The sequence below is a fragment of the Atractosteus spatula genome, chromosome 11, assembly GCF_055471065.1.
Source record: "Atractosteus spatula isolate fAtrSpa1 chromosome 11, fAtrSpa1.hap1, whole genome shotgun sequence".
Lineage (NCBI taxonomy): Eukaryota > Metazoa > Chordata > Actinopteri > Semionotiformes > Lepisosteidae > Atractosteus > Atractosteus spatula.
In genome coordinates, this window is record NC_142716.1 from 39,318,807 (window position 1) to 39,345,734 (window position 26,928).

Consider the following 26,928-nt stretch of genomic DNA (forward strand, 5'->3'; position numbering starts at 1 on the left):
GTGTGAAAGACCACGCACAACAAACAGTGAAACAAATAGTGGAAAAAAATCTGACCTGAAAGATATCACCTCCCAAAAAGCAATAACGGTATAGATGTGCCAACAACTGTGTGTAAGAAATTTCATCAACAAGGACTTTGTTGCAGGGTAGCTATCCATATTCCAATGAATGCAGATAAGCAAGGGTACAGATTTTGCTGCAGTGGTCTCCAAACCATAGAAACTATAGAAATGAGACCACTAGAGGAATGTCTCTTAACCTTTCGTTCTCTAAATATGTTCTTGCACACATTACAAAAAATTGTTGGAGTAGCCCAGTTCTTTAAACCTACGATATATCATAATTATTGAAAGAAAGAGATAGAATTATATATTTAGTTTAATTTCACAGTAAAATTGAGAATACATGAAAAAATACACACTTTTTTACAATAATATATTTATTTTGATTTCTCTCTAAATTGAAGAAAACATGAAGAACTACACTTGCACTTTGTCTAAATATACCTTAAAATTCCTGAGACTCATGAAAAAAAGCAGTTGTACTTACTGTATGTGTCTGTGCTTAATTTTTGTTTTTGATGAAACATTGCTCTAGTGTAGGCATAAAACATTAGGGGTTGTGTGGGCTGTTGAACCCAGGTACATGCTGCTTGCTTTCCAAAGGGAGGGTCTGACATTCTGAGGTGATTTTCTCTGGCCACACACTGTGGAGGTATTAATGTAAAGGATGGGAATGTGTCTCATGGTTTGGATTACAGCTAGATAATAAATCCAGGACTGTGTTGAATTTTGTGAAAAGGGATCTGTCTCTACAAGACAAGAATGCACTATTTTACTGTGGTTAAAGAAGAGCATTAACGAAACCATTTCACACACTACTCAGAATCCTAATCATAGTGCCATACAGAACAGCTGAAATAAAATGGAATGGTAAACCACTTAGTTCTTTAAGGTCTCCTATGATGGATATGCTTCATAATCAGATATACTTCGCTAATTTATATTTTTTACTACATAACAGGAGGCAGGGGTGGCACAATAGCACATTGGTTAGCATTGTTTCCTCGGAGCACTTGGGCCCTTACTTAAATTCTGGACCTGGGTACTATGTGCGTGGAGTTCACCCACAACCTTGGACTAGATGGAGCAGTTAGAAAATGGATGGATGGTAACAGGAAGCTTTATGAGAATGTAGTGGTTTATGTTAAACTCAGCGGCATCACATGACATGACTTTTAAATCTTTATTTTTCATTTCTTGCTTTTATTTTTCCTTTAATGATGTCGGACACATTATAAATGTATATTCTTTGTTAATAGAAGATGGTTGCACAGAAAGAAAAGCTGCCACATTTAAATAAAAAAAACACCTTAGCAGGACAGGTAAACATAGAAGCTGTAAGATATCACTTTCTCATATGTTGTTGACAAGTTTCAAAATATTCCTATGGACCTCTGCAACAATTATTCAACAAAGATATTTTGACCGAGAAAAAATGTGGGACATTACTTTGCGTGTGACCTTGATACTGTCCTCACTGCCATACTCATCATGATCTACTAAGTGATAAGGGCAGAAAAAGAAATCATGTGTGAACTATTCAATGGGGGAAGTGTGCAAAACAAAAGGTTAGTGTGTATTAAGTTTTAAAAGTCAAATGGAAAATGTGAAATTCTGTCAACTATGGAAAAATAAGATATTTATTGTGTATTTTATTTTTTGAAAATGATTAGTAAGTACAGTATATTATGAGATATCCCAATAATATACAGTAAAAAAATAACTTTGCAAAAGTTAAATCTTTGATCTTATTTTCATTTTTATGGCAAATTTAAAATTGTATAACTAAGTGTCCAGGTGACTACCCTAGATAAGACTTATCATTTCTAGACAGGGCAGCAATTAGGCTTTAGTGCAACATGCAACATGGCACTTTGAGTCACAAGAAAAGTCTGCCAAAGCCACTTTCTCTGCCCCACTGTCAAACTGAACAGTGACTGTAACTCTGTAGGCAAACATATTTGCCATTTTGCTCCTATTTGTCCTGTTCAGTGAAAAATAAAAGTTTGACCTTTATAGGTCAGTTTCATGGAATGCATTCAAAACATTAACACCACATTGTGATACCACACGTCCTTAATACAACTTTCAGGGCTGTGTACAGTAAATGTGCTTTAGCTGAGTAGAGGCTATGTAATTATGTATTGCTTAATCTACTTCATTTCTTGGTTTAATATACTGAACTTATTTTGGCATATTATTTTCAACAAACAAGACGAAAATTTCACACAATGGGTATTCATAGTTATTATAGTCTGCAGTCATATTAATAATAATAATTGCCTACACTTACTGTACCTACTGTAGCACTTTTCTGGTGCTTTACAGGTAATGGGAACTCCCCTCAACCACAATCAATGTGCAGTCCCACCTGGATGATGCAACGGCAGCCATAGTGCACCAGAATGCTCACCACACACCAGCTATCAGTGGGGAGAACAGAGTAAATGAAGCCAATTCATTGATGGGGATTATTAGGAGGCCATGATTGATAAGGGCCAATGGGAAATTTGGCAGGACCTCGGTTTTACGTCTCATCTGAAGGACAGTGCCTTTTTACAGTATAGCTTCCCCGTCACTATCCTGGGCCATTAGGACCCACATAGACTGCAGGTGAGCACCCACCGTTGGCCACATTAACACCTCTTCCAGCAGCAACCTTAGTTTTTACCAGGAGGTCTCCATCCAGGTACTGACCAGGATCATACCTGCTTAGCTTCAGTGAGTTGCCAGTTGTGAGTTGCAGGGTGACATGGCTGCTGGCATATTATCCTCCATCTCACAACTGGTGAACCTGGCCAGTACCTGGATGGGAGGCCTCCTGGAAAAGCTTAGGTTGCTGCTGGAAAAGGTTTTAGTGGGACCTGTTAGGCATGCTCACCCTGTGGTCTGTGTTGGTCCTAATGTCTCAGCATAGTGACAGGGACACTGTACTGTAAAAAATGTGCTGTCTTTTGGATGAGATGTAAAACCGAGGCCCTTTTTTTCCGTGGTCATTAAAAATTCTAGGGTGTTAATCCTGATGTCATGGCCAAAGTTCCCCCAGGTCTTTACCAATCATGGCCTCCTAGTATTCCCAATTTATGAATTGGCTGCATTACTCTGTTCTCCTTCCCACTGACAGCTGATGTGTGGTGAGCATACTTTGCGCACTTTGGCTGCCTTTTCAACTTCCAGGGTAGTCTCCATTAACTGTAAAGAGCTCTGAGTGGAATGTCCAGAAAAGTGCTATATAATAATAATCATCATCATCATCATTATCACCATCATCATCATCTGTAATAAGAGAGTACTCTGATAAATTCTAAAATCTGATAATAAGATTACTGTAAATGTAATAGAAGGTCAAAAACGAGAGAAGGCTTTTCGGAACATTTAGTTTGTTATGTTACTAGTTGCTCTTGGATGCGAGGATCACATCCAGACGTTACTTGAAAGAAGCTAGGGTATCAGCTTCAACAACATGGTTATGAGATCGCACCTACTGTACGAAAAACAAATGTTAGCATAATCTACAGTATACAGTGAGGGGAGGGCCCATTTTCTTAGTGGCCAATCAGAAGCCAGCGCAATGAGGAAGGAAGCAGGACGTGCTTATTTTTTTCGTTTTCTCCTTACTTCCCCATTCATGAAAGTACTATAAATTGTACACGTCGAATTGCTAATAATAAAAGTATCTTTGTCATTTAAAGACCCTAACCTGGTTAAAGGTAAGAGTAAAATAACTATTTTGTTACAGATCACTGTTTCCCTATGTCAAGCCTCTGTGTATTTGTTTTTAGCAACATTGTAACGGCTATAAATTAAACAACCTCGTGTTCAGATACCAGCGCCCTGTTTGAAAATCTAACGCATTTTCAGGAAATAGACAGTGTTCAAAGCTAGCTGGTCTCTGATACAAACTTTGATTAAGTGTGTTGAGAGAAAAAAAGTGATGTGTAAACTACAACACTTCCGTTGGAAAAATACCGATCCCGCCCAACAGCAAGAAGCACTCAAATGTGATGAGTTCGAGAAATACAATTCAAGGAGAAATGTGTTATTTGAATCGAAGCTCAAAACTTGGCGACTGAAGCCATGGTGTATTTACGAGCACTACTGTAATGTAACCACTTGCGGGTTGCTGAATGTGCTGTAACAAATACTATTTTGTGTATTTGCTTACATTTCGTACTGTATGATCCAGAAATACCCCTCTTTTACCGGCCAAAACAAAAAAATCATAAATGAACATTTGACATAGATATCTATTTTTATTGTCTTCAACGAATCAATAATTATTCGAAGTCCCCTGTAGACAAATTATACATTAAATAATTATGTGTTGCACGTTTGCTCCTAAAACATGATCAATTTAATTTTTATTGTTAACAACATTTTTAACAGCGTTAAGGCATGTTCAATAAACAGCTCAAGGTCTGAAAAGTAATGTTAAAATCAATACGTTTAACTTTTATGTTTCTTCTCGCTTTGTTAGGGCTCCTATTTTTAAGGCTGCAGTTATAAAAGGATTGATATTACTGCCTCCATCCTTGACTGATTTCTAATTCATGCAAGTTAGACTAAGTTCCCTGTTCCATTTTATAAAAATATTAAAAATATGATGGAAAACTATTATATCTCACTTGGGGAGTTGTATAAATCAGTGGTCCCCAACCTTGGTTCTGGGGAACCCCGTTGTTTTCTAGTCTTTGTTCCAGCCAAACTCTTAATCATGGGCTGATGTGATGTCAGTTTTCTCTTTGAAGCATGCTTTTAAATGCTTTAAAATTTTCAATGGGATATTTTAGGGTTTAGTACCCTGTAGCAATGGCTGGATTTTACAAACATCCCTTATTTCATCTTGTTAGCTGAAATGTAATCACTGTAGAAAGAAAATAGTCTCATTATGGGAGTGGGGTCATAAGGGGCTTATATTATAAATTTAAAGTGACTGTTTCTTGCAGTATGTTTTAAATTAAAATGTATGCATCTCCAATCTCCAGCAAGATTACAGAAGAAATGTCAGAGTCGCTTCTGGGCTTATGACAACTGTGACAGGAGAAGAGGTGACATAGTAGCAAATGTCTAATGCATTCAGCATTTTCCTTTTGGTAGATGGGGTACATGACAGTGGAGACTCACACCCAGAATCTTCTCCACTTGAAGAGGCTGCCTGGTTTGCGTTCCTGGTCTTTGCTTGTTGGTATGTTATTTACTTACTTGTGCCATTGAGATGGGATAGCATTTTATTTCAATAAAAAGATTATAAAAAATAATAACAATATAATAGGAATAAGAACATGGTGACACTGGGACCCTGTCCTCTGCATTAGATATTAAATTGAGGTCCTTACTACACTCTTTGAGAGAAAACGGGTGGTATTTAGGGTTTCCTGGATGAATTCTACTTCAAGTTTACTCAATCTAGTCTGTCTGTTATCTCCCCCTTAATTCAGTTAATGAAGTAATTTCCTGCTGAGCTGGTGGAGTGTAGTGGTTATTTCAGTGGTGGATGAAGCTAGTTTCCTCTGAAATAAGAAGTATTTGGGGATTCTTCTAAATGAGAAGTGCTGTATGAGGCACTACAGTGTGTTTTGGGAAAATGCTGTTGTTCAAGTATGGGACCAAAAATGGACTGATAGGCCTTTAATACTACAATATTATTGTTTAAACCAGAAGTCTTTGATTCTGGTTTCCGGTAATTGCAGTGAATGAACTATTATACTGTAGTTTTCTTTCATTAGAGCTATCTGTTTTAAGACCTGGGGGCAGCATTAAATGTGCCTAATTATGCAATTAATTGGTACACTTGGATACAGTAAATGAAAAGTCAAATGGCAGAATACATTTAAGAAAAGTGGGCCCCTGAATGATTAAAGTTACCAACCCCTAGTTTTAAAAATTAAAGATGATGTAAGATCTTGTTTTACATCATTCCTTGTCATAAAACTCATTTTTTGCTTTGGATATGTATCTGGTGAAGGCCTTTGTTTGAGGGTCAGGGTGAAACAAGCCATTACCAATTCATTTTCAGAATTTCCAGACACTGTCACTCATCTGAAAGCAGGGAGGTGGTGCAGGCAGCCCTGTGCCACAGCAGGATGAAGCCGACACTGGTACTGAAGCTGTTTGTTGCTCATTGGCTGGCTGTCCGGTCTTCAGCATAGAGTGGTGTAGCTGTGAAATTTCTATTCTCCAGCTGACAAATTAGGACTTCTCCTTCCTAATCATCAAAGCCCTGTTGCCTTTTGGTCTTCAGTACAGTGGAGGTCTCAGTTAAATTTAACGTAGTGAATAAAGATATTTGGTAGCTGAATTAATTTATTTTTTTTCTAAATTGTTTTAATCCCAAGAAGCGTCTTATAAATATACAAGTTTTAATTTGTTTGGTGAATTTAAGCATCTCTGCAAGTGAATAAAGGTAGTTCTGAAACTCAGAAATTAGTACACTATTGATGCCAATTACAATTACCATTTGGCATTTTAAGAACTGAAAGAAAGCACATTTACAAATAAGTTTCAAATGGGAAAACAATTAGCCTATAACTCAGAACTCAGCTCAAGCAAAACAATTCCAGAAGACAGTTTTCCTCTAGGAACATGGTTGGGAATCACTGTAGTAGATTTCAGTCTGGCACCTTGCAAATGAAATGCTTTTAGTATGAATATGTTTTCCTTTTTTAACTCTTTCTGTTTTGCTTTACTATAGGAATAACTTCTGTTGGCCTTGCAGCAGCATATTACAGCTCAGGTAAACATTTTTTTTGTATTATATCCTTTGAGCTCTGTGCTTGGAATGTAATGAGAAAGATTAACACAACTTTCTCTCCAACCTGTTGTGCCTTTATTAAGTTTGTCACAGGACATTGACTAACACCACAAATGACATAATTAGCCATATATATTGGAGCAGGAATGAATTTATTCTTCTCCTTTGGCTTATACTCACATCTGCCAAAACTGTGCTTTTGTCCCCCTGCCATTCATCTATCCTAAAGGGGAACCACAAGCTATTTTTTATATTTCAGGGTTAGAAAGAATCGGCACTGATAAGTGCATTTCAAACTACAATAAAAGTAAAATTGGCGGATTTAGAAGTTTGTGTACATCACAAAATAGATTAAATTACCAGGTATGTGCAGCACCATGTTCGGTGATTCAGAATGAGGCAGTAAAACTTCTAGTGATGTGAAGTGGCCCTATTTATAGCTGGTTCTACCGACAATTACAACTTACTTGTTAACTCTGTATGCAGGTCATCATCATTACAGTAACTAGTGAGCAGAATGGGGCCACATCACATCGCAATTTGTATGAACTCTCGTTCTCACCCGTGGTGAGACCAGGGGTTTGCAATAACATGGTAACTTACAGGACTTTCACAAAATCAACAATTTTGTGCTTAACTTGAAATTTGTACAATTTTTCTGTGGACTTATTTTGTTACCGAGATTTAATAACCAGTCTGAGAAACTGGGACTGCAGTTCCCCTTGAGTCCCATAGCTCTCAAGTACTTCTTGTTATTCAGCATCAGATCTGTTTATTACGTGCTGTATCAGTGTTATAAATTACCTGTATTTTTGGATACAAAATGATAGCTGAAAAAAGTTTCCTTTGCTGTCTTTTGAAAGTGTAGTCCCTAACAAGTTGTAGCCTGTGGCCGAGTGTTAATTTTGTGCTCTGTGATTTACAGATAGCTGGCTGTGGAAACTTTTCTATGTGACTGGATGCTTGTTTGTGGCAATACAGAACCTGGATGAGTGGGAGGTAGGAAAGTAGACCCAATTAGTGGCATGTTCTTAATTCAGCTACTTAAAAAGTCTCCAGGAGGATCCGCAAATCTCTATACACAACTCTTTTCTAACCCCAAGTCACAATGCCTGGGTAGTAGTGTTCCAGAAATGATGACACAAACTGCTACAGTTGTTCATGTGACTTGCCTGTAATTTTTCTGTTAATTGTTCACATATTATGATTATGTGGTATAAATTCAGGACCCATGTTGTCACTATTAGGATGTTTCATGGTTTTTCATTTGCTGAAGAAACACATTTTTTTTAAACCTGGCTGTAAGAGACGTGCCAATAGATGATGTTTCTTCAGTTGATGAAAGAGACCTCGCACAGACACCAAGCTATGCTTTGGTATCAAAGCAAGCCAACACCCTCACAGGGACCGGTTTACATTTTTTGCTTAGACGTATAAAACCATGTAAATACAAAGGACAAGAAAGGAATCGATGTTCTATTGAAACATCTCTAGCAACATGTAGCAATTCATAATTCCTATTATATATTTTTTTTCTTGTTTACTTGTACTTACTAACTGTATCTGTAACCCAAAGCTATTGTCAGATCCCTAACCAACGCTAAACACAGTGGATATATACAGAGTCTAGGATCTTCATGCTATGCAGTATTATTAGCAGTCTTTTAAAAAAGATTCCTTAAAAGACAGTGCCATCAATGGGAGACCATCCTTTCCAGTCAGTTATTCACAGTAATTATCATTTATATTGCTCCAGTCTCAATCCTATTAATAAAATAATTAATTATTAAATCTAATTATCTGAAAATATTTTTCTTCTCTGTTAGAAAAGTGGTCACTCAATGCCCTTTTCTACAGACAGGAATATACCTGTTAAATGATTGCAGCAGTTTCCACTGATGATGCTGATGCCTAGTTACGGAAAAATTGTTTAAGTAATGTTTTTGTTATTCTATCACCAGGCTAAAAGGCAAATGAGTGCTGTGTACATTACAATTTCAGAATGAGGAGAGAACCATTCACTTTTAAATCTTCCAATGCACTTTGTTTTTGCTCAGGAAGCCACTTTTGACAAAACTAGCGGCCAGGTGATGCTGAAGTCCTTAAATCTCTATACTAAAGTCCTAACCCTATGGAAGAAGGGTCAAGAACAAGGTAAAAAAAATACACATCTCTCTGTGCTTGCTGATTTTTCTTTTCCTTTTTCATGATGAGATTTAGCTTATCCTTGAAAGTGATTTCACTGGGACAGCTTCTATTTATTCATGAAAGATGCAGAGGTTTTGTAAATGTATTTGTATTCTATATTTTCACCACCTAAGGTAACTGGGCACATTGTAAATGTTTTTGTAACATCTTGCTGTCTAAGAAAATGTGTTGCATAAATTCATAAAGCCAGGGCTTCATTTCACTTTTAGAAAAGCATTGGGTCATAGATGAGGTATTCCATTCAGGAATACACTTGTTTCTGAATAGGTAGACAAGAGAATTAATTCTGCTGTTTTTATGCTACAAACATATACCAGAAAGCATTTTGAAATACATCCTATTATCCTTTCACATTTTAAGACCGACACAACTATAATACTTGTTAATACAAACCGATTCATATGAGAACATTCTTTGGACCAGATGCAGAAAATTATGTCCTGTCAACATGTATCAGCCCAAAGTAAAAGGCACCATTCTGGAAGAATGTCCCAGAAGCACATTGGTACAATTCCTCAACATAGATGTAAACACACCAATGGGTTAATAACCATTCTTTCTCCTGCTTTTCTGCTGGCAGTGGTTGCCGAGCTCAAGCACATACGTGATGTCAGCGTGGAGGAGGAGAAGGTGCGGTATCTAGGAACAGGGTACATGGTGGTTCTACGCTTTGCCACGGGCTTCTCACATCCCCTAACACAGAATGCCACCCTCGGAGGGCGCAGGTAGGTATTGCAAGCAGCACTCCACCACTTGACTGCTTGAGACTTGATAACCAGATCTACCCTCACGTTTGCTTCAAAATGAGCTATAACACTGACTATAGTTATCTGCTCATAATTTCCTTGACCTTCTGTATAATCCTGTCATCAAGAACTTTGCTAAAACATCTCTAATGAGCTGGAATTCAAACCACTAGGAAAGTGGAAAACTTTAATGGCCTTCTAATCTAAAAATCTAGATTGATACATTAGCATGTTTGTATGAATTTCTGTGTACTACTGTGAAACAACATAAACCATTTCAGTACATTCTACTGCACCATTTCAGATAATTCTGCCCACTATCCCTTAAGAAAAAATGAGCAAAATTGTAACGGGAACAACCTACAGTAGTTCAGGAGCTCCATACAGTCCTTTTGAGTAGTTCCTCATATAGTCTTGGCCTAGACCAGAGTTAGAGCTGCTGAATCTTGAATGCTAAGAAAAGAGTTTTAATTGCTTGCTTTCATAGTTATGGGGAATGTGATTGGGAGGTTGTATCTTTTCTCTTGTGAGTTTCGAGCTGCAAAACAAATCTCATGACTCTGCATATAACACTAATGGTAAAACAAAACAAGTCAGAAAACGTATGTATTGCCATTAGCCTTGGTCTTTTTGTTTTCACTATCTCTTCTAGAAAATCTGGTCGTTTCGTTTTCTGATGACCCTTCTATTTGTTCTTTCCCTTAGTGATGCAGATGCTATAGCTGGGCTTCTGAAACAGTTCTTGGGGCTGGATAAGCTGAAACAGTGGGATGATGACCTAGAGAGTATTGAGAGTGAAGGGACAGACCCAGAGGAAGAAGGGGAACACTGATCTACACGTGCTCTCCAGCTCTAAAGTTGTCATCAGGGCAAAATACAGTGGCTTGTGACCACAGTTTCACGGGGACTGCCAGCCTGCCAACGAGGTGCCAGTCTTTGATACGTAGATCTGAAACACTCCATCAACACTGGTGTGGTCACTTGTACTTTATGGTATTAATACAAATATTAATATCGCACGAAATCATTTTCCATTTTCCTAGCATTTGTATGGGAGGTGTCCAAGTACAGTATACTTCTCACTTTCTTTTCTCCTTGTTTAAAATCTGATAGCCCCTGCACTCAGCCTGTGATTGGTTTAAATGGCTATAAAAATGACACTTTTTTCCCAGCCTGTTTGTATTGTTTTGTGCTGACCTCCCAGGTTTGATCCTGTCCTGTAATTTCCTCTTTGAATGAAAAGCATAGAGAGTGATCACATTGCCCAGCAGCTCTCTCAATGACATCAAGGGAAGAGGAAGCAATTTGAGATATAGTACTGCAAACTACTCACTCCAGTGTCCAACTGAAGAGGGAAGGAATGGAAATTGTGCCTGCTACAGAATGCGTGCTTGCTATGTAATTACCACAGGCTAACATTGTTTATTTGTGCTTGTGAGGCGATAGGCTGGCTCTATTGCCAAATATGAGAAAACACATTTTGTTACCTTTTGGTTTGAAGTCTAATTTAAACCTACAAGGTCAGTATTTTTAATTATTTGAAACACAATTTATTTCAAATGAAGTATTTAGTTTTTAGATAAATTTGTACAATAGTCTGTGGGGACTGGCATCCCATCTAAGGTGTGTCCTGCCTTGCTTGCTTGGATAGGCTCCGGCTCCCCAGCAAATTGGATGAAGCACCTAGGAAGTGGATGGTTGGTTTCGTACAATACATCTGGTGTAGCAAAATGCAGAAAATTCATTTTGTTCAGACTTGGAAAATTAGGTCGGATTTCTGTACTTACTTTTTATTTGTAGTTTTTCTATAATATGTGATCTAACAAAAAAATAAAAGTGTAGATTTAAAACGCATATTCAACGTTTGTCATTATATTTGGAGAAAGAACAGTGCCACTTGCTGTTGACTATTTAGACCAGGAGCCTTGAACTCCTGGAGGGGCACGGCCTCTTGTGGTTTCTGTTCCTCCTGGGTTTTTCTGAGTAATTGGTTTACATCATATATTGGATACATACTGTAATCCTCTTGAGGTCTTGTTAGCTGTTTTTTTAGGTGATCAGCTCAGGATAAAGACATTTTTGTTTAAGTCAGGGAAAAAAAATAGACCCCTGGTTTAAATACCATGGATTAAGTTTTGCTGACTTCTACAAGTGATTTGCAAACTTTCCTCACAAGATTGAAAAGTGTATAAAACTTGTCATAGGTTGACAAGAAGCTACTCATACAGTAAATTAATTATAGTACAGCACAGTTTAATTTCAGAATTTTACATAGAAAATGTGAAACCCTTCTTTTAAAAAAATGCTGCTTTGTAAAATATGCATTGTTTTCCTTCAACAGTAAGTTTAAAAGAGAACCAAACATCAGTATGTAGATTAATACTTACAACAACGCTGAGCTGTGTTGGGCCACTAAAGTTACTTTTATGTTTTATCCATAGTTGCAGAACCTGCCCTTTCCAGAGCTAATAACTGAAGTAAAAATAAAAACTGATTCAGATGACAATAGAATGCTTGTTATCTATTCTAACTGGGGAGCAATACCCTGTTTTCCAAAGAAATTATAAAGTTGTTTATGCATTCTAGGATTCATATATACAATGTAAAACAAAAATAGTTAATATAATTCAAAATCCACTGTCATGTTTCTTAAAAAAAGATCCCCTTATGTACTATTTGGTGTTTGCTTAATGTTTGTTTTCAGGCTGCATATTGCTGCATCAACTTAACATTACAGCAAAAAACATGTTCAATATTGCTGACGTGGATCTGATTTATTACTTCATATTAGTCATATAGAGAAAATCATACAGTACATAGCTTGAAAATGTGAATTAAGATTATGGGAAGGAAATTAAGAATCTAAATCTAAGAAGTTTGGGATTGCGATAAAGGCTGTCCTTGTGATTCTCATTAATATTTCAAAAACCAAAATGGTCAGAGACGGGGAAGCAGTGTGGAAACTAAAAATAAAAGGTTACAGTATACAAATCCTTAAACAAATGCTAGCTGTACAGAATGGATTGGTCTTTTAATTCAAAATGACTAAGTACATATTATCCTCTTTAAAAAAATCTAAATTATTTGCTTAAATAAGTACTAAATCTCTATAATGTAAAATTACATTGCAATTTACAAGAAGGTAAGGATGTTTGCAAATAAGAGGAGGGCATTCATCCCATGTACTGTAGGTCATTTGGTTGCATACGTTGTATAACTACAGTATATGATCTGAGGATCTCATCCAGCTATGATTTGAAAGAAACCAGTATGCCATTTTGTGAAAATGGCAGGACAGTTTGTTCCAGTGTACCACAATGCTTTGTATAAAAATAATGGCTCCTATTCTCCTTCCTGCAATGTGTGCCTTATACACCAGATCTGAGCCCTACTGAAGACTTGTAAGATGGCCTGGAATCACATGGCATCTAGGGTTCTGACACCAGTGAAAAGGCCTATCCAGGGTCTATGAGGGGAATGGGTCACAATCAAATAAGAAAGCATCTGCAATCTGGTGCAAAACATGTGTCACAGATGTAAAGCTTGTATTGCTTCCAACGATGGACACACATTCTGTTAGCCTGTTACTTTTTCTATTGATTAACAATTAAAATAGTTTTATTATTAAAAATATTAATTGCCTAATTAATTTTCCTGTGTTAAATATGTATAATATTAGTGCACTTGCTACAACAATTCATGTTTTTTTTTATAACTTTGTGAGTTTGTTGCAGTTAAAAAGTTCAACTTATCTAGATTCTGAAATCAAAAGACAATTCATTTCAAATCAGATGTGTGTGTGATCTGGTGCAGCTGAAGTTGGTGTCCTACTGCAGCAGCTCGACTGTCTCCTGTAGATCTCTGAGGAAGCTCCGCAGGCAGTCCAGGACTGGATTGGCATACTCCTCTAGCCATTCCTCCACAGTGTCAGGATAATATAGGAACCCCATCACTACCCTCAGCTCTTCAATCATTGATTCCCACTTTAACAGCAGCCTAGAAGAAAAACAGATAAACCATGGATCCCAACCCTGTGTCTGTGTGTAGTAGCAAGACATTTGACTCAACTCTTTACTACTCATATGGGACAACTGGGCCAGTCAGAGCTGAAATTTCAAATGAATCATACAATTGTGCAACACTTAATCAAGTGTTAAGACTAAATGTTAAGACTAAAATATACATTGCTAGACATTTGTCTTAATGGTTATGGCCATAATATATGACTTCATCATTAATGGATGATGCCAATAAAACTCAAAAGCTCGAGACTGTCCAGGTGACTGAAGATAAAGATTTGAGGTATGCTATTGGGAATCACTAAAAATGAGAGCATACATTTTTATGGTAAAGCCCATAATGGCTTTTAAAGTGCTACAAATTAAAATTCTAACTGCAATAAATGAAATAAATATTAGGCTGTTTTTTCCCCACTTACCCCCTAGCCTCAGGCTCAAACTGCTGAACCATTACAGGATGGACAAACTTGTTCTTTCTGTGATATGGACTGAACCATCCAGCTGCATATCTGCAAAGAAATCCAGAAGTTTGAATTCAGTATACATCTGTCATCAGGAAATTCCTATTAATTCTGTGGCAACCTAAAATTTATCCTGAAAATATAGAATAAGAAGGGACTATACCCTGAAAGGGATGCTTGTCGCGGGGGGCACACAAACTCTGGCTCACATGGGCAAATCAGATACATCAATTATCTTATCCAGCGCTTTGGAGTTTAGAAGTTAAATGGGTCACACAGAGAACACCCAAATATACATGGAGAAACCTTGCAAATATCACAGAGTATCTCAGTCCAAAAGTGAACCTAGTGCTAAGAGCTAACAGGAAGCAGTGTTTGCTGCCATGCTCCTTAAGTCAAGAAGTCAGTGTAATTCATTGTAGGCATGTCCTTAAAACAGTTGTCTCTCATCATTCCCATCTGGTGCTGTAATGGTAGCTACAGGGATATTAATTAAGAAGGAAATTTCTATTGCACTTGTGTTGTTAAGCAGAAAGCAGTCTCAGAGACATACAGTATGCATGCACTAAAGTAAGCTGACAATTTGATAATGACTGAACAGCAATGAGAAGAACAATGAACATTACAGCCCTGTTATTTATTCAGTCGTCACAGCATGTGGCCATATACAGTACTACATATTTATAACTCTGTTACTTTGAAAAATATGAAATAAATAGTTGAGAGGGTAAGTTGACTGCTCAACAAGCAGAAAACAAGTAGAAGAGCTGTGTCCCTCCAGAAACTGCATGCTTTAAAGCAACTTGCATGTTTCACTGATTACTGAATAATGCAAAATTAATAATGCTGTATTCACACACTCCTCTGCACTAGATGACAATTTTACCTGTTTCCCTCCAGCACTCTGTCCACGGATGGCTTCAGGTAGGCAGTGATCTGGGTTACTAGCTGGGCCACGTTACTGCCAGGGAAACTGCCAAAGTCTTGCCTGCACCAAAAGAGCCAAGCATACTGCACACCCATTCACTTGGCAACAATAGCTGGAATGGATGGCTTGTGGGTTTTATGAGTATTTTTAAATTTACTTTAAATCAACAAAGAATATTAAAACAAACATTTAGTTTTGTTAAGTTATTAAGTGCATAGTTAGAACAAAGGTATGCTAAAATAATTGACACTAAATCCATCTGAAGTTGGAACGGGGCAGTGTCTCATCCTGGGGGAGAACAGTTAAGTGTTCTCAATCCTAACCTGCGGCTCTATGGCTGCAGGATAAGCTCCTGCTTAACATGAACTTCAGAAGGGTAAGTGTTTTTTTTATAAAGGAAGAATGGAAGATTGGAATGAAAATGCTGTAAAGCTCTCCTCAACAATAGCCGCAGATCATGAACTAAAACCAACAGTTATCCTGCTGAGCTACAAGATTATTCAGTATGAAATCAATAAAAAAGGCATTCTGTGACTTGATCGCCTCTGAGCCTAAGTTATATTTTGCAAATATTTTTACAATTATAAGAAATGGGTACAGTGTGCTTACACTGTACCTTACCAAATTCCCAGATGTTTTTTTGTAAATTCCATATCCACAGCATTTTGAAACATCTGAATTTCATAGTAAAAACATACAGCATACATCATAAATGCCACGGTGTTATATAGAAACATGAACAAATACCAGAAAATAGAAAAAAACAATAAAAGACAAAATGTTAATGAAAGAAAAGCACTTTTAAGTTCTTGATCCAATAGTCATGTATACAGCAGAAACCATAATTTAATTTCTCCAGATGTCAGTTTTGAGCCAGCACAGCATCCTGAAATGGAATTGACTGCACTAAACTAGTCTTTCAAGATGGGGATTTTACCATCCACAACGCGGGTTGAGCGGTAGCTCTGTGGTTAAGGATCTGCGCCTGTGGCTGGAAGGTTGCCAGTTCAAATCCTGCAGCTGGCAGAGGAATCCTACTCCGTTGGGCCCCTGAGCAAGGCCCTTAACCCCAAGTGCTCAAGGGGCGCCGTATAAATGGCTGACCCTGCGCTCTGACCCCAAGTTTCTCTCTCCCTGTGGGTCCCATGGAAAGCAAGCTGGGGTATGCGAAAAGACTAATTCCTAATGCAAGAAATTGTATGTGGCTAATAAAGTGATCTTATTTTATCTTACAGCAAAGCAACTTCTTCTACTGTTTTCCAAAAACACTGCAAATTCTCCAGCTAGGTTTTGTTTTCTAAAAAATACAGATTGTATTAAATATCACCATCATATGTGTTAAACCATCAAGTTATTATCATTCACATTCACAAACAGTTAGGAAGGATTTTGATACTACAGACAGTTTTGGGGTGGTTCTGCCTTTTTTGCCCCCATGGGATTACTGTCTGCCCCTGGAGAGCAAATAGTGAGAAAGCTGGATTATTAGTTTTACCTTTGTGCCACTGATACCACCAGATTTCATGGTAGCCACAAGATTTCAGTGTCAAGTTTTTTACAGGTGCTTTGCAGTGCTCAGTTCTGTCTCATCCTAGACTTACAATGCAACTGACCCACTGCTAGGTACTGTACCTGCACTGTATTATATTTATATTATGATGATATAATTTAATTTATTATGTTGTTTTACAAGTTACTTTGATTACTTTTATAATTTTGATCGTAATCAGCTGGAGGTCACCCTGGTGTTGTGCCGTGAACAATGCATAAACAAGACCTCACTTTTAATAATGTGCACAATTTTGCCTATTCAAGAAAATTGAATTTCTAGTTTCAGAAACTCATCAGACATGAATAGAATATGTTATTTTGGGCAAAGAAATTTACATGAATTTTACAATCAGATATTCAAGGCACTACAAACAAAACTGTCAAAAGAATCTCTCATTTGGAACCTATTGAATGTTTTATGTTAAACCAAATACTATCCAAATATTTTTCATTAAAGAATACTGAGCATACAGAAAATGCATTGTTCCAGAAGCACTCTCACCGTACAAATGTGTCAGTTTCCAGACTGGATATTCCTAGGCATTGCCGAAATGTCTCCTGTGCATTGTCTGTGAAAACACCTGTCACAAAAGAGCAGAAAAGACAATTAGGAAACTACTGTCCTCTACTGTCCTGTAGAGTTAATCCTTAGGGATTAACTGTATTTTAGAGTTAATTCTACAAGTGATTGTTATCTATCATTATACAGATTTTCAGCCAATGGTTAAACATACAAAATATTAAATTTATCTTATAAAAGTACTTGGACAAAGGGCATTTGGTTTAAGTGTTAAGAATTGTGCCTGTATTGAACAAAGCCACTTGTGCAATTGTCTACACTATGTAAGCTCCCCGTATTATAAATCTTTTTCCAAAACATTTGGAAATGTCCAGAAAAACCTGAATGTTACATTCAAAAGCTACTGCTCAAAGAGTAAAATGAACCTTTCTATATCCATCCATCAATCCACTTTCTAACCACTTCTTCCAGTTCAGGGTCTCATGGAAGCCAAAGTCTATTCCAATAAACAATGGGTGCTATGCAGGAAAGACCTTGGATGGGATGCTACTCTACTGCAGAGACCTTGCTGTATCCCCTCAGAAATATCTGAACTACAATCGCTATTAACAGATCACAGCCCTAAAAAAAGAAGAAATGAAGATGACTTAGTGACTGAAACTTGCAGCTTTTCAGGCAAGAATACGGTCCAGGAAATGTTGGAAAAGAAAAATGTGCAATAACATACTGGATTTGTGAGGACTGACAGAAGCATTTTTTTAAATAAGGTATAAAATAAACTTTACATTAAATTAACTAGAGCACATTTTGTCAAACAATCAGAATGTTTAAATCTAAAGTAATTAAAATCTTAAATTCAAGGTAAAAGAAAACATTAATCCTTATTGAAAAACAATACTGGAAGTCAGCACAATGTGTTTTATAACAAATTTACATACAACACTACACATTTCCTTTTATATAACTTAATTGAATTGTTTTATGAATAACTATATTTCTTACAGAGAAGGACCAGGTGCTATTCATATAGAATGGTCAGCTGTTCAATGTGGAATAATACTTTCATGAAGCCACTGCTTTAATAAGCTGCATAGAGGCCTATTTATCAAAAGCATATTCTACCAAAAAATATGCACATGAATTCTTAAAGGTTTACTTCTATGTGTGCTTTTAAATCTTAAGCAAGTTTAGAGAAAATGTATTCCAGTTTGAAAGAATTTTCTAACTACAGTATATACTGCATGTGCATCTGTCCTGAGTCGTGTTCCACAGAGTCCTGTGTTCTGAGTTCAAGTCTCCTGCTAGTTGACTCAGGTTTGGCAAGAACGGTCTGTGAGTGAGAGCTCATATGGCACTTCCACGCTATATGAATGGCACCGGAACAAAAAAAACAGAACAGAAATGATAGTATTATTGATACCTTCACAACCTACTGACACCTCTCAGCAAAGGTACTGTATGCTATAGACTGTAGATATCATAAGACATGCAAATTTACAGATCCTTAGGAACCACAACCAAAAGCACAATAATTTGCAAAAGAAAAATCCATCATTTATATTAAAATATTCTCTCCTGCTGAGGGTCACAGCAACCCGGACCCTTTCCCAGAAGCACAGAACATAAGGCAGGGCTGAAAGTACATGAATGTTTTCAACCTGGATGGGAATCCAGTGCACTGCAGGTCAACATTGTAAGGGCAAAAGCCAATGTAAAGAAAGTCAAAGAAAGTCTCACCCTCAGAACTAAACTAACACAGGATCTAAGAGCTGTGACGTGTCAGTGCTAACTGTCAAGTCATTGTAATGTTGTAGTTACCATCATATATACTGTATATGCTGTATAGTTATAATATACAAATCAACTGAAAAATAGTCCAATAATCTTTTCAATAGGGTAGCCATTTATCCTTTAGGTCCAGATGAGATTATACATTTCTGTTGTTCATTGCATGGGCAGCACAGTGGCACAGTGGTTAGAATTTCTCCAACGCAGTAATGAGTCCCTGGATTCAATTCCTGAGGTGCTATCTGCATGGAATTTGTATAATATATACTCTCTCTGTTCACGTGGGTTTCCTCTGGGTGCACTGGTTTCTTCCCATAGTCCAAAGACTGGTAGGTTAATTGGTTTCTCAAAACTGCCAATGATGAGAATGCATGCATTATTGTGTTTGTCAGCCCTACAATGGACTGGTGTTCCAACCAGGAAGTATCCTGCCCTGTGCCGTTGCTTGCCTGGATAGGCTGTAGCACCCCTGTGACCTTGTATTGGATAAGGTAGTTAGAAAATGCGTGGAGACTTTAATAGCTTTTCCTCCTAACTTTCAGCATGTTGAAAAGCAGAGGTCTGGGTTTCATGTGAGCAGATTTGTTCATCACACAGAAGACAAAGACATATAACCCACAAGTGTCACAGTCTAATTGGAGAATGAGAAGCTGTGTGCTGGTCTCACCATGATGCAGTGTCTGCAGACAGGCTGCCAGTGAAGGCAGACCCACAGGAAGCAGCTCACATAACACAGAGAAATGGTCATACCTGTGAGACACAAACGCACAGTCATTCACTGTCAAACTGCTTGCTTTCAGGACAAAACAACTCCCACAAAACTGCAGATGGTTAAAACTTCATTGATGTCTATGAAAATCTAGTAAAAAAAATATTTAAAAAACAGGCTTTTTTGTATATCAAACATTTATATAAAATATATAACCCTTGGAAAACCCAAGTAATAACTACGTGTCTTTAATAAAGGCAACTGCATTCTCTCACCTTTGCCAGCCTGTGACCGCGATACCCTGGATCTCCACCATCCCTTCGGGCAATGCACTGACTACCTTTAGCCACTGCATGTGATTGGCCACATGGTTGTCAATGCAGGTGAGACACTGGTTGACCTCTGTTGACCCTTTAAAGGAACTAGCCACCCAAAGCTTGGAGAGCCCGCTCTGCTGGTACTTCTCGATCAGATGCACTAAAGCAAAAGCACAAAATAATATATTGAATTTAACAGTCGGACATCAGTGCATAACCATTGATCTCATGTACTAGTTTCTTTCATTACCGTTATGTGAAAAAAAATTCTACATTGTCCTAGTCATCTGCTGAACAGTAATAAGCTTCAAGATAAATCCTTGCAATACTGAAGATCTCATGAGGCCTATATAAAATCTGTCAACATCAGATATTAATATCAAGACATCCCTTATTAGTGGGGGTAGGGGGTAGGGTTACCTCCTATTCATTTTTAAAAATCCTAGACTTATTGCATTTGTAGGCAGAAGGGAGGAGGGAGTCCCCTTGCAAATTGTCAACTTCTGTTGGCAGTCCAACTCCATTCTCAGTTCTCAGACATTGCAGGCATTTAATCCAGATACTGTACATTGGGGTAGAGGAAGGATTTACTCAATGGACTGGACAAAAGTTATGAGCTATTATTGTACAAGTGTTCTGGTTTCCTTGCACAGCCCAAAAAAAACATACTGGTACTTTAAGTGGCTTTTGTGTCTGTCTGCAATGGACTGACATGCTATCCAGGGAGTATCCAGAGTATCCTGCCTTGTGTCTGTTGCTTGCCAGGATATGCTCCTTGCAACCTTGAAATGGAAGAAGCAATTAGAAAATGGATGAATGGATAGATAGTTCATACCTGTTTTCTCCACGTTAAGTGCTGGGTTATAGTCCCAGATCATTGGCTGGACAAGCCCTGCAATCCCACTCTCTGTCACAAATGGGGTGAACAATGATCACATTACAGCAGCAGCAGCAACAATGTATTATAGTACATGCGCAAAACCTATGCAAAGAAAATCATCGGTAAAGGCTCGAAAATTGCTTGACACAACAAATTATTTCAAATGCATTTGCTAATTGCAGCAGGGCTGGAATGGACAGGAGGCTGAAGGACTTTGTTCCGACAATATGTTTTGATTATTTTTGTAAATAAAAACAGACGTGCAATGTAAAGTGAGGAAAAAAAAGCTCAGGGGCTCACAAACTCAGAATCAAACTGAGGTGGAGAATATACTCTTTTAGAAAAAGAAAGGGCCAACTCAGAATAGGTGAAGACTCACAAAGCCAAACATTTGAAACAACAAACTGTGAAAGCAGACTGTCCTTCAATGTCTGGTATCTGCCTTTGATTACCCAGCATGTGAGAACAGGGCTGATGCCTGCATTCTCATGCTGTTCAATCAACCCAATCAGCTCAAACAAACCAGCACTCCAGTCCAGCCAGGAAAAGGGGGGAGAATATACTAAGTAATTGTAAGTACTCTTTAGAGAAAGTTCATTAATACAAATGTTGGTCATGGCACTGGCCATAGCATTTTAAGTGCAGGCAGATCATAAAAGGTCCCTCTGTGCGTATCACGTATACCGTAACCTTCAAAATGCATATCAGATGTTTTCATATCAGAATATTGTGCTGTAGAGTGCAGTGCTTTATGCAAATAGAAATACTGTATGTAAATGCCTCCGTCTCAATCACTATATATAGATCAAAGTCACTTCTGGGGCACATTATTCAGACTTGCCACTTCTGCACCAGCAATCTGACAGCACATCTGCATGCTGACAATCTAGTCATGAGAAAAGGTGACACTAAGGTTCAGTTAGGTTTTTCAATAGTGATACTGCTATATTTGTGAATCTTCAGAATAAACGTTTACATTTTATATGCTATTCAAAAATTGTAACCTAAAACAGAACATTTTCCAGAACTAGGATATGAAAACAAGTTAGGAAAGTAAGGCTATTCAATAGTATTTCACTGTTTTTCATGGAGGTGCAATTAAATGGTTAGAACACAACCAGGAAAGTATATGTAGTGGTATCATAAGCTGACAAACATATCGCCTTCTTTCTTACCCCTGAGGAAATCCTGGCTCATGCCCCTGAGCATGTCATCCCACATAATGAGGGTAAGATTGGGGTGTGCAGACAGCACTTGTTCTGCCACGTTCTTCATATGACTCAAGTAGAGTCCATCCACATTGTTTCCCTGGAGACTGAGCCACTGTTGAGACTCTTCCCCTTGCCCTAGGAGATGGACCTGCAGGGAGGAAGATCAGACTTTTTAATTGTTTTTGTTTCTGATATCAACGCTGCTTCACAACACCTGGCGATCTCTTTGCCCAAATCACCTTCAGTGCCATGTTGGATAAGGTGCTACAGAAAGGCAAATTTGCCCAATATAATAAAATAGAAAACAAAAACAAGGAACCGTATCTAATAAACAAATCTATAAATAAAATGACTAAATGTGAAGTTTCATGTTTTATGTTCAATTACAATGTTCTAAATTGATGTGCATTTCCAAAATATTTTCTTTCCTTTATGAAAAACAATCCATGAACTATGAAAATTGCGTATTAAAGCACGTTTTATTGTAATTTTGTCTTTTATTAGTGATGGGTCATATACTGTAACTTACTGAATAGACGAACGTCCTTATAAAGATTATAAGATCCTACTGAAGAAGCAAAAGCTCAAGAGGTCTCCTGCTTTACTTTCATCATCTCTCTCATAATGCCACATCTCTTGATGGTTCACAGCCCTTATACAAATAGTCATCTATTCACAATATTGTATTTGTACTAATAACAGGCAGGGTTATTAGATTGTAAGATCACAAGACTGTAGATACTCTTTCATGTTCTCACTCTCTGGCTACCATTCTTCTTCCTCAGGATTAAGACAGTTTCTACTTTATAAAGAAAAATGTACAGCATTTGGCAACCATAAACAGCTGAAAAATATAGCAAATGATCAGATTAAAAACAGTCTAGGTTTCAGAAAAATATAAAATCTGGATTCTTTTTAAAGTTTAATAAACACTTAAACGATGATCTTAGAGTCATTTTTTTAATTTAAGTCTTACATGGCATTAAGCTAGAAGTGTTAATTTCAGGAAATATACTCCCTGCTTTCTTTATGTGCTCTTTGTGCTTTTACACTTTCCTGCTGTGGCTGGCATATTGCTCCCGACCAGATAGAGAGTAATCTCCCAAGGTCTTGCTTAGAATTTTAAAGAAAGAAAGTATGTAACCTAAACAGTTACAGTATATAGATGTTGTATGTAGATTTTCAACTGCACTGTTCTCCACTAATGCAGAAGTTGTCCCAACCCCATGCCACTCCATACCTCATCTGCCCCAATGTGCAGGCACTGCGCCTCAGGGTGCAGTGCCATCACCTGGTCAGTAATGGCCTGCAGCAGCTCCAGAGACTGTTGCCTGTGGGGGTTGATAGCACTGGGGTAAAAGCTGACTTCTCGCAGGTCAGAGAACTGCCGGTGCTTCAGAACAAACTGAGAGGAAGAGGCAATCACTGGCAGGGGAACATATACAGAGACTCATGCTACATTGTACAAACACAACCATAACATGGGTCGCATTTCTCAACTCTCGTCAGCACAGTATGTTCACTGCAATTTTATTTTTAAACAAAACTAACAAGGTTAAGACATCAGAAAGAATTGTTTTAATCACCCATAATATTATCATCTTGAAAGACTTATGGGACACATTGTTATTTCACAAATATATGAGAGAAGATTCTTTTCATGAGCACAGGACAGTCACAGTCAGAGAATTTTCCAATTCACGGTCATGGACAGAGCCTATTTTGACAAGCAATAAAGCAGGGCACACACTGAATAGGATGCCAGGCCATCACAGGGTAGACAAAGACATGCATACAACCAAACCTAGGCCCAAATTTCCAAGAGGCCAATTAACCTACCAGTAGGTTTTTGGATTTTGAAGCACCCAGAGTTAACCCACGTGAACATGGAGAGAACATATGAACTCCAAGCAAATAACACTCCAGAGCCAGAATTAAATCAGCGAGGCAGCAATGCTAACTACAGAGCCACTGTGCCATCTGTTTCAATAATGATTGTCTTAAAAATACGTTCTGACAAACACACCCACCTCCATGTGTCCAAACGTCTGTATCAAAGGGATCACCTCTAACCCACTGGATTTGGCTAGATGTTGGATTTGCTTGATCTCATCTGGGCTGGAAATTAGAGGTCAGCAGTGAAAGTCAAGTCTTTATCTTATACGAATTTCAGTTCAACAAAGCCACAATCTGTGTTTGTTATGACTTGACCCACTGTTATGACTGAATCTTGTGCTGAAAAGGAATGTTTATGTGAATAATAAGAGACCATGTTAACAATTAACACTAATACTGGCATTTCACCATGGCCAAGGCTACAGTGTAGGAACAACAATTTTCAATATAACAAAGCAGTTATGTATAAAGAATGTTTTATGTTTCTATATGGCCAAGTCCTTTTAGTAAAAAAAAACGTTCTAAAAACAAAATTTACTGAAAAATACACTAAGATATTCCAAAAAAACAGAGGGATCTCTGTCTGGTAGGAATGATGCTGATGGCTACTTCAATGAAATTGTAAAATACTAATGATGACATCAATGCATATCATTTGCTTTCTCAATTATTACATACATAATTCAGAGAGTGTTTCTCAACTATGCTCATGAAATATCCTCAGTAGCTGTTTCTCCATGCTCACAAACCATTCCACCAAAAATCTGAAATCCACAACTATAATGAAGAATTCTTAACCACTTAGCTTTAGCATAGGAATATTTAATGCACTTTTTCCAGAGCTACTGTACAGTATATTCCAGATTTCTTTACCAAAGTAATTTAATTGGTCCAATAAGTTGACTACTTCCAAAATGTTTTTCATTTTGTCAAAAAGCTTCATGGATACTGAACCCAGAATCAAATGTGTATTTTAACTTAAATCACTGAAATAACCCAGATAAAAGGGGTCAGATTTATCCAATAATTTGGTCAATTAAGTTAATTTCAATCTAAAGAAATAAAACACAAAAACAAGTGACCCAATAATGGCTCACAACTCTGATGAGGCGGTAAACTTGTCTTGCTCCCTAGGCTCCTTGAATAGGCTCTGGGTTGCTGCCAGCCTTATCAGGAGAAGTGGCTTTCTGATAATGACTAAAAATTAACTCACATCTCACCTGTATGCATGTTTAGCCCGCAGGACCTCCAGGATACCTCCATAAGGAAACATGTCTTCGTACTCCACAAGCAATCCATCAGCGCCAAGTTTAGAAAACAAGGGGAAGAGCTACACAAGAAATAAAATATAAAAGTGATGAAAACATTGTGGTCTCTCTGCTTTTTTTAATCAATGTTGTTGGGTTCTCAGCTTTTTAGGATCCTCTTTCCATTATGCTACCTTCAACCTGTGTGGCTGTGGCTGCCCAGCACTATGAGTGCAAGACACTGATTTATTTGTACAGGTACTGTATGTACAGTAGTAAGTATACTGCACTTAGTCAACTGTTCTTTCACTCAACATCCTGACACAAATTTACTAAAATCCAGATGTACTCTTTTTTTTCTGGTCTTCAAAAGCAGCAGTGCCTTTAGTCTATTCATACAATTACAGTATATACAGTACATCTGTCCCTCCATTTTCTAACCACTTCATGCAATTCAGGTCCACAGAGAAGCCATAGCTTTGGCAAGCAATTGGCGCAAGGCAGGGTACTCCCTGGACATGAGGTTAGTCCATCACAGGGCACACACTCAAAACAGGACCAATTTTCCCATAGTTAACCCACAGTATGTCTTAGACTGCGGGAGGAAACAGGAGCACCTTGAGGTGTTCATACAATAATATGTGCATATGTACAGTATGTTACACCCAAATAGCTCACAGACCACTTCTAATTTCTGGATATTTATCCTATCTTTGAAATGATGTTTGAACAGTGTCAGTAAAAGATATACACAGATCTATAATAAATACAAAGCACGGCAGCAATATGCATTTATGAATTAGTAATGAAATGATAGTTACCTGTGCCAGGTATGATATTCTAGGAGGGGCCCCCTTCAGATCAAGGTGAACTAATTTCTTTCCGATTGACGTAGAGGTCATGGCTTCCTTGTAGTCACAAAGCTCAGCAATACAAAAGAATCAAGGGATGTAAATATACAGAGTAAAACGGCTCTCTTTGCGGTATCTATTTATTGTGCCTCAAATATTCCTGTATTTTTATTGTAAGTAAGGCCTGTCCTGTGCGAAACTGTTTAATTCTAAGTAGATTTTTACAGTTTGCTCATAAGTACAGACACTATGTAGTATTATACTGGTTACAAAGTGTTGTCTAAAAACAATTATTCATATACGAACTATTATTTTTTACCCTGCGATGTTTATTACAAAAACGTCCGACCGTTTGCAACAGTAGTCAAATAGTGAAGGATATATAAAATATGGAATAAACACCAGTGATTTCTAAATAATATATATATATATTTCTTCGGCTATTCAAGATAAAGTAAAAAAGATCTTCAAGATAAAATAAGTACATTGTACCAGCAAATCCGTAGAAATAGTAATGCTCACAATTCCAGCGAAATATTTGAAATACTAAATACACGCTTATAAATGTAGTTGCAATTAATATAGTGAAGAAAAGTCTAACTTTAACAGAAAAGGCGTAAATATTACAGCTCTAGCGACACAATTAGGCGTGTAACAATAATTCTGTCCGCAAATCTACCTGGAACCAGCCTGCACACAACTGCAATTCAATGTGGACGATAATAAACAGAACACTCCGATACTCTCGACATTCTACTGCTTTTGTCTTCTTGGCTTGTCTC

General features: G+C 37.6%; 2 protein-coding genes across 3 annotated transcripts; one reads left to right on the forward strand and one right to left on the reverse strand.

Annotated features, from left to right (window-relative positions):
* Positions 1-3,639: 3,639 nt before the first annotated feature.
* On the forward strand, positions 3,640-11,622 carry cybc1 (cytochrome b-245 chaperone 1). The gene is made up of 7 exons (XM_088928271.1): positions 3,640-3,773; positions 5,161-5,248; positions 6,755-6,796; positions 7,740-7,813; positions 8,872-8,968; positions 9,603-9,747; positions 10,474-11,622. The coding sequence occupies exons 2-7, from the start codon at positions 5,161-5,163 to the stop codon at positions 10,598-10,600; spliced, it is 573 nt and encodes a 190-aa protein (XP_088784397.1). The 5' UTR covers positions 3,640-3,773; the 3' UTR covers positions 10,601-11,622.
* Positions 11,623-12,000: 378 nt separating this feature from the next.
* On the reverse strand, positions 12,001-26,879 carry hexd (hexosaminidase d). 2 transcript variants are annotated; one of them, XM_088928268.1, is made up of 13 exons: positions 26,826-26,879; positions 26,117-26,218; positions 25,269-25,378; positions 24,183-24,270; positions 23,393-23,557; positions 22,117-22,300; positions 20,897-20,968; positions 20,020-20,221; positions 19,703-19,785; positions 17,230-17,308; positions 15,135-15,236; positions 14,207-14,296; positions 12,001-13,764 (listed from the first exon to the last, which is right to left on the reverse strand). In XM_088928268.1, exons 2-13 carry the CDS (start codon positions 26,195-26,197, stop codon positions 13,596-13,598), a joined length of 1,425 nt encoding a protein of 474 aa, XP_088784394.1. In that variant the 5' UTR covers positions 26,198-26,218; positions 26,826-26,879; the 3' UTR covers positions 12,001-13,595. The 2 variants fall into 2 exon arrangements, with proteins under 2 accessions (XP_088784394.1, XP_088784395.1); XM_088928269.1 differs by lacking the exon at positions 26,826-26,879 and having other exon boundaries at positions 25,262-25,378; positions 26,117-26,204.
* Between the last annotated feature and the right edge of the window lie 49 nt (positions 26,880-26,928).